Below are 12,119 nucleotides of genomic sequence, written 5' to 3'. Positions count from 1 at the left end.
TATGTATGTATGTATGTATGTATGTATGTATGTATGTATGTATGTATGTATGTATGTATGTATGTATGTATGTATGTATGTATGTATGTATGTATGTATGTATGTATGTATGTATGTATGTATGTATGTATGTATGTATGTATGTATGTATGTATGTATGTATGTATGTATGTATGTATGTATGTATGTATGTATGTATGTATGTATGTATGTATGTATGTATGTATGTATGTATGTATGTATGTATGTATGTATGTATGTATGTATGTATGTATGTATGTATGTATGTATGTATGTATGTATGTATGTATGTATGTATGTATGTATGTATGTATGTATGTATGTATGTATGTATGTATGTATGTATGTATGTATGTATGTATGTATGTATGTATGTATGTATGTATGTATGTATGTATGTATGTATGTATGTATGTATGTATGTATGTATGTATGTATGTATGTATGTATGTATGTATGTATGTATGTATGTATGTATGTATGTATGTATGTATGTATGTATGTATGTATGTATGTATGTATGTATGTATGTATGTATGTATGTATGTATGTATGTATGTATGTATGTATGTATGTATGTATGTATGTATGTATGTATGTATGTATGTATGTATGTATGTATGTATGTATGTATGTATGTATGTATGTATGTATGTATGTATGTATGTATGTATGTATGTATGTATGTATGTATGTATGTATGTATGTATGTATGTATGTATGTATGTATGTATGTATGTATGTATGTATGTATGTATGTATGTATGTATGTATGTATGTATGTATGTATGTATGTATGTATGTATGTATGTATGTATGTATGTATGTATGTATGTATGTATGTATGTATGTATGTATGTATGTATGTATGTATGTATGTATGTATGTATGTATGTATGTATGTATGTATGTATGTATGTATGTATGTATGTATGTATGTATGTATGTATGTATGTATGTATGTATGTATGTATGTATGTATGTATGTATGTATGTATGTATGTATGTATGTATGTATGTATGTATGTATGTATGTATGTATGTATGTATGTATGTATGTATGTATGTATGTATGTATGTATGTATGTATGTATGTATGTATGTATGTATGTATGTATGTATGTATGTATGTATGTATGTATGTATGTATGTATGTATGTATGTATGTATGTATGTATGTATGTATGTATGTATGTATGTATGTATGTATGTATGTATGTATGTATGTATGTATGTATGTATGTATGTATGTATGTATGTATGTATGTATGTATGTATGTATGTATGTATGTATGTATGTATGTATGTATGTATGTATGTATGTATGTATGTATGTATGTATGTATGTATGTATGTATGTATGTATGTATGTATGTATGTATGTATGTATGTATGTATGTATGTATGTATGTATGTATGTATGTATGTATGTATGTATGTATGTATGTATGTATGTATGTATGTATGTATGTATGTATGTATGTATGTATGTATGTATGTATGTATGTATGTATGTATGTATGTATGTATGTATGTATGTATGTATGTATGTATGTATGTATGTATGTATGTATGTATGTATGTATGTATGTATGTATGTATGTATGTATGTATGTATGTATGTATGTATGTATGTATGTATGTATGTATGTATGTATGTATGTATGTATGTATGTATGTATGTATGTATGTATGTATGTATGTATGTATGTATGTATGTATGTATGTATGTATGTATGTATGTATGTATGTATGTATGTATGTATGTATGTATGTATGTATGTATGTATGTATGTATGTATGTATGTATGTATGTATGTATGTATGTATGTATGTATGTATGTATGTATGTATGTATGTATGTATGTATGTATGTATGTATGTATGTATGTATGTATGTATGTATGTATGTATGTATGTATGTATGTATGTATGTATGTATGTATGTATGTATGTATGTATGTATGTATGTATGTATGTATGTATGTATGTATGTATGTATGTATGTATGTATGTATGTATGTATGTATGTATGTATGTATGTATGTATGTATGTATGTATGTATGTATGTATGTATGTATGTATGTATGTATGTATGTATGTATGTATGTATGTATGTATGTATGTATGTATGTATGTATGTATGTATGTATGTATGTATGTATGTATGTATGTATGTATGTATGTATGTATGTATGTATGTATGTATGTATGTATGTATGTATGTATGTATGTATGTATGTATGTATGTATGTATGTATGTATGTATGTATGTATGTATGTATGTATGTATGTATGTATGTATGTATGTATGTATGTATGTATGTATGTATGTATGTATGTATGTATGTATGTATGTATGTATGTATGTATGTATGTATGTATGTATGTATGTATGTATGTATGTATGTATGTATGTATGTATGTATGTATGTATGTATGTATGTATGTATGTATGTATGTATGTATGTATGTATGTATGTATGTATGTATGTATGTATGTATGTATGTATGTATGTATGTATGTATGTATGTATGTATGTATGTATGTATGTATGTATGTATGTATGTATGTATGTATGTATGTATGTATGTATGTATGTATGTATGTATGTATGTATGTATGTATGTATGTATGTATGTATGTATGTATGTATGTATGTATGTATGTATGTATGTATGTATGTATGTATGTATGTATGTATGTATGTATGTATGTATGTATGTATGTATGTATGTATGTATGTATGTATGTATGTATGTATGTATGTATGTATGTATGTATGTATGTATGTATGTATGTATGTATGTATGTATGTATGTATGTATGTATGTATGTATGTATGTATGTATGTATGTATGTATGTATGTATGTATGTATGTATGTATGTATGTATGTATGTATGTATGTATGTATGTATGTATGTATGTATGTATGTATGTATGTATGTATGTATGTATGTATGTATGTATGTATGTATGTATGTATGTATGTGTAGATTTGACTAGGAACTGAAATAAAACGATTTTCCCTGTTTGGGTTATTAAAACGAACTGAACAGTTTTATTTACAATCTTAATATTAAGTAAACAAACCAAAAATAACTTATACCTAAATTCTAAACTACCTGCAACACATGTGGTATGCATTAGTAGTATATACACTTAAACTATTTATAGCCTATTATTCCTAACCCTATAATAAGGGTGGGAAAAATATCTCTTAAATCTATTGATCTCTTGCTGAGATCGTAGAATGAACATTGTATGTTCTATGCTACACAATGTAACAAGAAGTGTCTTTATAGATTCTACCTGCATGTGTGTGCATCTATACGTTCAATACCTACAAATTCTAATGTACAGTCTCATACAAAACATAGACTACTAATTATTTCTAATATTCAAGATTGAACATACTGCCGGCCTTGAAAGATCCTAATATTTAAATATTTAATATATTTAACAATAATACTTAATATACCCTATCTAGACGAGGTAACGCAACCGAGGCTGGCAAATAGGTTGATGATATCTGGCACATTCTTCTTAGTGTCCAAAATAAGGCAAAAATGATGACCATGATGATGATAATTGTTTAAGCGCTTATCTTGTAGTGATTTAAATGGTGCCCGTCTACTAGTGGAAAACCAAAAATTTTTGTTTCTTTCGGGATGTCTGCAATCTTATATATCTCCATCTCGCTGCTTAGTTTCAAATGTTTTATTTTTGGAATAGATGAATAGATGTAGATATGTTCATAGCTGGAAATACATAATCAATATCTGTTGTATATGTATCATACGCCCACAAATGTAGATCTGCTGCTTCCAGGTGACAATCAGCTTCCATTCTCAATATGCCTGAACCATGGAGAGTAATATGTTGTGGTTTTTCGTTGCATGTCACTTCTACTGGTGTTTCTTCATACAATGAGAAAATCCAAGTATTTGGTGAGTGTGTTTGACGCCAATAGTTGTGAAGTTTTTTGATTTCTATTTCACAACTATCCGGTATTTTCTTCGACCTCAGGAATAACTGTACTTCGCAATTAGTTACAGATCTAGTACTAAACAATGGATGCACCTGATGACAAATAGTTAGGTCTCTCATTTTCTGACAGTGCTCAAAATTTCCGTCGTCTAAAATGTAATACAGCGCCTTTCTGTTGTCGATGAGGAAATATCTGCTACTGGTGTGGATGTTTACAGAGAATCCATCATGAGTTGTAGGATATTGGTAAACCTCATATGCGTGAAATATTTCGTGGTTTATTAACGGCAGTTGAATGCTGAAGAGTACAAAATCAGCTGTTGTTCTCGTAGACACTCTTGAAACTTTGGCTAGCTCCATCGGATCTTCCGTTGGCAATCTTAAATTCTTGTTTAGATTTGCCTTGATAAGTTCAATTTGAGTTTTGAACTTTTTAACAGGTAGGATTCCATTAAGGAAATTTCCTTTAGCATTAAATATAGCTCCAATTATGTCATTTTGAATTCTCTCCAAGACTTCTAATGATGTCAAAATGTTTGCATCTTGCGCCGATGATAAATTCCTGACAATGTTAAGTAAATATTCGTCTTTTGTTTCACTTTCTTTTAATTTCTGCGAGACTTCTTCGGCATGTTCTTCGTCCATCACTCCAAACATGGAATGCAATACGCCACCCACAAACGGCAAAAATGACCTCTTTTGTCTTTTTGAAGTAGAAGTAGAATCATCTCATTCCTATTATCGATTTGTTCGTATAAGGACTGCAAATTTTGATATGATGACGACTGATATACTGCTTCTTTGGCTTCCAGCTTGCCGAGGGACGTCATAGCTTCGCTCAGGGAATTCACGGCTGTTACATACTCTCTTATGTTGATATGCACGGTGATGCTCCATGATGTCTTCGTTAACCCGACAGTTGCTACTCTATCGAAGAATATCCCTGCCTCATTCTTAATATTATTAATTATTACTTGGGACCTAACCGGACTTACAATTGATAATAACGTTAAAAATATATATGGGGGATTTCATGTCAAGTGAACCAACTTTTGAAATCGATGTCTTCCGATCGGGATGAAATTTGCACCAAGGATAGCTCTATTGGATAGTAACTCAGACACAATTTTTCAACAACATCGGTCGAGAACTCTCTGAGTTATAGGGGGTAAAATTTTGACAATTTGGTCAAACAGGGGTTTTTTCTTATCCATGTAACTTATTACCTATTGTTCTTAGCAAAATGTGTCCCAAATAGTATAGATAGCTATTTCTTCGATCTTTCGAAAAAAAATATTTAAAAAAAATAAAAAATTTTTAATATTTTTTTTCCGAAATCAAAAACTTTTTTGACTTTTTTTTAAAATACGCCCTTTTTTTTTTTTTTTTTTTTTTTTTTCTTAAAATAAAGTTTAGATATTTTCCTTGAACACCTACTTGGTCGCTTAGTGGGATGCGAGTGGGATATCTATCAATCGCATCCCACTAAGGGACTAAAAATATCTTAAAGGAATGGACCTAGGCTTTCTTTTGAGCAAAAAAAAAAATTAAAAAAGGGCCCATATTGGAAAAAAATTTTGATTTTGCAAAAAAAAATTAAAAAATTGTATGTCTTGCGTTACAAAATATTTATTTTGATAGATATCCTACTCGCATCCCACTAAGGGACTAAAAATATCTTAAAGGAATGGACCTAAGCTTTCTTTTGACTACAAAAAAAATTTTAAAAAAAGGGCCCATTTGGAAAAAAACTCGTATTTGCAAAAAAAAAAGTCAAAAATTGTAAGTCTTGAGTTAAAAAATATTTATTTTGATAGATATCCCACTCGCATCCCACTAAGCGACCAAAAGGGTCTTCAAGGATAATATCTAAGCTTTTGTTTGACCTAAAAAAAAAGATTAAAAAAGGGTCCATTTTGAAAAAAAAAAGTCAACAAAGTTTTTGATTTTGCAAAAAAAGTCAAAAATTTTATGTTTTGAGTTACAAAATATTTATTTTGATAGATATCCCACTCGCATCCCACTAAGCGACCAAGTAGGTGTTCAAGGAAAATATCTAAACTTTATTTTAAGAAAAAAAAAAAAAAAAAAAAAGGGCGTATTTTAAAAAAAGTCAAAAAAGTTTTTGATTTCGGAAAAAAAATATTAAAAATTTTTTATTTTTTTTTTTATGTATGTATGTATGTATGTATGTATGTATGTATGTATGTATGTATGTATGTATGTATGTATGTATGTATGTATGTATGTATGTATGTATGTATGTATGTATGTATGTATGTATGTATGTATGTATGTATGTATGTATGTATGTATGTATGTATGTATGTATGTATGTATGTATGTATGTATGTATGTATGTATGTATGTATGTATGTATGTATGTATGTATGTATGTATGTATGTATGTATGTATGTATGTATGTATGTATGTATGTATGTATGTATGTATGTATGTATGTATGTATGTATGTATGTATGTATGTATGTATGTATGTATGTAAATAAATAACTAATTATTTCTTTATCAAATTATTTGTTTTTGTACTTTTAGATTACAGCAATGGACATGGATGAAAATAATAACAGCGTCTTATATTTTACAATGGAAAATTCAACATTAAATCATGCATATATGGAATATTTGTCAATAAGTACTGATGGAGATATCCGTGTATCAAAATCATTGCAAAACTTTTCAAACGAATTAATAGAGTTTTTCATTAGAGCAACGGATAATGGTGATACGAAACAATTACATAATATTTTGCCAGTCTCATTACAAGTTGTGAGTGCAAATATATCTATTCCAACTTTCGAAAAGTCTTCACTAAACATTAATGTTGAAGAATCCTTTGCGCCTGGTTCAATATTAGCAAAATTAAAAGTCAATGGCAATTTTTCAGTCAAAATTTCATTAGCAACAGACTCACCAAAATTCTCAATAACGGAAAATGGAGAAATCATGTTAATGCAGATGTTAGACAGGGAAGTGTCTAGTGTCGAACATATTATTGCAATGTCTGAAACTACAACATTTCCTGCGTTGTATGCATATATCGATATATATTTAAATGTTCAAGATGAAAATGACAATTTTCCAAAGTTTTCAAATATAGTATACAATGTTGAAATTCCTGAAAATGCTGAAAAGGGCTCGTCTGTAGCTAAAGTTACTGCTACAGATGCGGACGAGGGTCCTAATGGTGATGTACGATATTATTTGGAAGACGAAACATATTCAAAAATATTTGAAATTGATATTTACTCCGGCTGGATAAAACTTCTGACGACATTAGACAGAGAATCGCAATCAGAATATTATTTTAACGTTTTTGCAAGCGATAGTGGTCAGCCTAAACAAATATCGAAAGTTCCAGTAGCTATAACTGTTACCGACTGCAATGACAATGCTCCCATGTTCAAACAAAAACGACAATCTTTATCTGTATCGGAAAATGTTATACCTGGAACAGTTTTATCACGACTTTTAGTGACCGACTTGGATTCAAAAAAAAACGATTTAGATTTCTTTGTAGTATCTGGTGACAATTACTCTCAGTTTCAAATCTCAAATACTGGGGAGTTATTTGTTTCGAAGAAACTTGATCGTGAATCTATAGAAAGTTACAATGTTACTGTAGCAGTAACCGATGGAAAATTTATTTCCTACGCGTATATTTCAATTAACACCACTGATGAAAACGATAATTTCCCGATATGTTTGAAACCAAGGTACAATATTATAATCAATGAGTCCATTCCTGTGGGTACAACGCTGCTTAGAATAACTGCTGTAGATCTCGATGTGAATCCCAACAATAAAATACGATATTATTTAACTGGAAACTTTTCAGACGATTTTTATATTGACAAAGATTCTGGTGAGCTAAAAATTGCTAAACAGCTAGATCGTGAAAAACATTCCATATATATATTACTTGTTCATGTGCAAGATGGTAAAGAATTATTGAAAGAGTGTGTTAGCGAAGTATTTATATCTGTCAGTGACGTTAATGATAACAAACCAGAATTTTCGATGAAACAATATATCGTTAGCATACCCGAAGACGCGCAGATCAACACTATTGTAACTAAGATTCATGCAACTGATAAGGATTTTGGATTAAATAGAAAACTAACGTATTCATTGTTGGAACCAAACGCCTTCTTTGATGTCACTTCTTTCAATGGCATCGTAAAATTAACAAAATCTTTAGACAGAGAAAATACTTCTATATTTAACATATCAATAAAAGCTGAAGATTACGGCAGTCCCAAATTGTTTTCAATAGCAAATCTCACCATACACGTCCTGGATATCAACGACAATCCGCCAGTTTTTAATTTGAAGCATTATAAAACATTTCTGTCGGAGAAATCTGAAATAGATTCAGTTGTAATAAAAGTTCACGCGACTTCTGAAGATATCGGTGTAAATGCTGAAATATTATATTATATAATTGGTGGAAATGAACAACAAAAATTTAAAATTGATTCGAAAACTGGAGTAATTTCAGTAAATTTAGAAATAGATTTTGAGAAATCAAGATCATTTCTTTTAACAGTTCAAGCAATCGATGGAGGAACACCACCACTTAGCAGTCAAGCTTTTGTTAATGTCACAATATTGGATATCAATGACAATCTTCCTCAATTCACACAAAATCTTTACCGCTTTCGTATTGCTGAAAATACCAAAAAAGGAGAAATGATAGCTCAGATTACTGCTACTGATGAGGATTCCGATCAAAGTGGAATTGTTATGTACAATATAGAGAGGGGAGACAGATTAAATCAGTTTTCTATTGACGAATTTGTTGGGAAAATCTATGTTAACAATGACCTTGATCGAGAAGCTATATCATCATATACTCTTGAACTAAGGGCTTGTGATAATGGAACACCTCAATTATGCAGTTATGTTCAAGTATTAATAGATGTGCTGGACATAAACGATAATCCACCATTATTTAAAAACTCAAATTACAGCTTTGTTTTGCAAGAGAATAAGCCTCTGGGATATATAATAATTACGTTTGAATTATCTGATGCTGACGAGTTTCCAAACAGTAGTCCATTTACCTTCGACTTCAAGAGTGGAAATGAGGGAGGATATTTTCGTTTGGAACAAGATGGTAGCCTTAGAACCGCTTCTAGATTTAACCATCGCATTTGTGACCAATATGTGTTGCAAATCCGAGTTTTCGATAATGGTACCCCACCATTATATTCCGATACATGGATTTCAATTCGAGTAATTGAAGAAAGTCAATATCCACCAGTAATTACACCCTTAGAAATAACAATTAACTCCTATGACGACGACTTTTCTGGGGGTTTTCTTGGTAAAATATATGTTTCGGATCTGGATAAATATGATACTTTTACGTTCGAGCTTGCTCCAACCCATGGCCAAGAATATTCTACATTTAGGCTGTTCAACATATCTCATAACACTGGAGAGCTTTTTGCTCTGAAAAATCTTGATATTGGTCTGTACCAATTAAACATTACAGTTTCAGATGGAAAATTTATGGCGCACGCAATTGTTCGTATAAATGTGGAAATAATTACAAATGAAATGGTTAAAAACTCAGTAATTATAAAATTTGGTAAAGTTACCCCAAAAGATTTTATTTTAAGTCATCGTAAAGCCTTTGTACGATCTATTCGAGACATAATGCGATGTGGTCAAAAAGATGTAATTATTATCGCTCTCAACTACAACATAGAAACAAATCAAACGAATAGTTTATTAAATAGTAATCGTTCCAGAAAACGTCTATCATATAATGTATTAGAGGTGGTTTTTACAGTGCAGAAGCAACAAATCGTTCCAACGTCGGAAAGCTATTATACTTCTGAAGAAATTCGTTTTAAAATATTCAAAAAAATTGAAGAAATTGAATATAGTTCTAACCTTTTGGTGGAAGAGCTGGTCAACAATCAATGCATCTCAAATATATGTGTTCATGGTGAATGTAAAAAACAACTACGTATTATGAGGAACGATTTACGCACATATTACACAGATGTGGTCAGTTATGTTATGCCCACGTACGTGTACATAAATAATTGCTTATGCAAGCAAGGCTTTGATGGGAAAAACTGTGATGAGCCCATTAATGCATGTTCGTCTGATCCCTGTACTTTACAAAAAAAGTGCTGGCCCGCTGATACTGCAATCGGTTATCAGTGTATATGCCCCACAGGTTATTCAGGATTTAACTGTGAAATTCAAGCTGCAAAATGTCATAACAGCACTTGTTCAAATTTACAAACACCAGTATCATTTAGTGGAAAAAGCTACGCACATTACAAAATTAATAAATCCGTAGCCAGAAGTATTGTAGAAAGTAAATTTTCATTTTCGTTAAATGTACGCACAGTACAGCAGTCTGGAACTCTTGTATATGCAAGTGGCCCTATAGATTACAATGTAATCGAGATTTTAAATGGTGCTCTTCAATATAGATTTGATTTAGGATCTGGAGAGGGACTAGTTGTGGTATCAAGTGTAAATATATCGGATGGAGACTGGCACTCAATAAAGTTGGAGCGCATTCTAAACACAGCAAAGGTTGTCGTTGACAGTAAGCACTTCTCTCAAGGAAGTGCCCCTGGAGTTAATATTATATTGAATTTGCAAACGAATGACTTTTTTGTAGGAGCGGAAGTTAAACCTCACCATACCATAATAGGATATGAAGACATTCAAAGAGGTTTTATAGGCTGCATGACTGATTTAAAAATTGGAAATGAAATGTTACCTCTATATATATCTGGAGGAAGTACTGTTGCCGCTTTAAAGCGATTTACAAATGTTGAGTTTCATTGTGATCCCGCAAAGGTTTTAATAAATTTGGGAATTTGCAGCAGTCAACCCTGTTTGAATTCTGGCTTTTGTCAAGATTACGGCGATAAATTTAAATGTTTATGTCCAGAACGATTTTCAGGAAAATTGTGCGAAATCGATTTAGATCCATGTGCCTCATCCCCCTGTCTGTATGGAGGCCATTGTGAGCATTATGGGCCCAATAATTACTCCTGTATCTGTCCAAGTCATCTTTCAGGTAGGAGGTGTGAATATGGAAAGTTTTGCTCACCTAATCCCTGCAAAAATGGAGGAATATGCGAAGAAGGTGATGGTATTCCACATTGCATGTGTAGAGGATTCACTGGAACAGTGTGTGAAATTGATGTGGATGAATGTGAAAATCATCCGTGTGGAAGTGGTGCAACATGTATTAATGAAGCTGGCAGTTTTCGTTGTATTTGCCCCTCATATCTAACAGGTGCTAGCTGCGGTGATCCGTTGTATTCAAATTCCATATCTACAAAAATTAGAAATTTTTCCATGGAAAATATAACGGGCATAATATGCGGAGTTTCATTTGTTTTCATATTTTGTACATTAATATTACTCTGTATAATTCTGAAAAGAAATTCTTCAAGAACGGTTAGAGAAAATCCTGATCGAATAAAAAACACTTATAAGGAAACAACATTGAATTCGCTCCTACAGAAGGATAAAAACAATAAACAAAATACTAAACTCAGTAATCTGGAAGTTAACCACCGACCTATAAGTTATACTCAATCATCTACAGACAATATGTTTTCAACAAATACTCATTTTGTTAATAATTTGGACATTTTAAGAAGCTATGGATCTGCTGGTGATGAGCTTGAAAGTATAGCGTTTGAGTATCAGAAAATAAACTTACATAATCAAAATGTAAATATTAATAACGAGAACATATCAGACGTGGCTACGTCATCATATAAAACAGACTGGTGCGACCAAATGCAGCTAAAGACGTTTTGTGAAAACAAACTTAATAATGGTAAGTGGATAATAATTGTATCCATCTTTATTTTTTGGAAGTAATGATGGCGCGCTATCAACAAGTAGTCCAACACAGGAATCACCTTATCAGTTTCTGTACTATATCATGGTTAGTTTATTTACTGTTCAAAGCAGTTGTCACCTTTTTCTAGTCCTCTGTCCAACATGCATACATACATTTGTATGAGATAGGGTTCGGCAGTTGTAACTGTTGGTGTTTAGATTTCTCGTGATTTTTAGTTCTACAATTTT

At 31.1% G+C, this 12,119-nt stretch overlaps 1 protein-coding gene across 1 annotated transcript in view; it reads left to right on the top strand.

The window, feature by feature from the left end:
• kug (kugelei) overlaps positions 1-12,119 on the top strand; it is a 733,937-nt gene that overhangs the window by 587,559 nt on the left and 134,259 nt on the right. Inside the window, exon 17 of the mRNA XM_065505961.1 lies at positions 6,570-11,865. Within this exon, the coding sequence (XP_065362033.1) occupies positions 6,570-11,865 (5,296 nt within the window). The remainder of the gene's footprint in view (positions 1-6,569; positions 11,866-12,119) is intronic.

This window comes from Calliphora vicina, chromosome 3 (genome assembly GCF_958450345.1).
Source record: "Calliphora vicina chromosome 3, idCalVici1.1, whole genome shotgun sequence".
NCBI classification, from domain to species: domain Eukaryota; kingdom Metazoa; phylum Arthropoda; class Insecta; order Diptera; family Calliphoridae; genus Calliphora; species Calliphora vicina.
The sequence above is the reverse complement of the archived record's forward strand: the minus strand, read 5'-3'. Positions and strand labels throughout refer to the sequence as shown.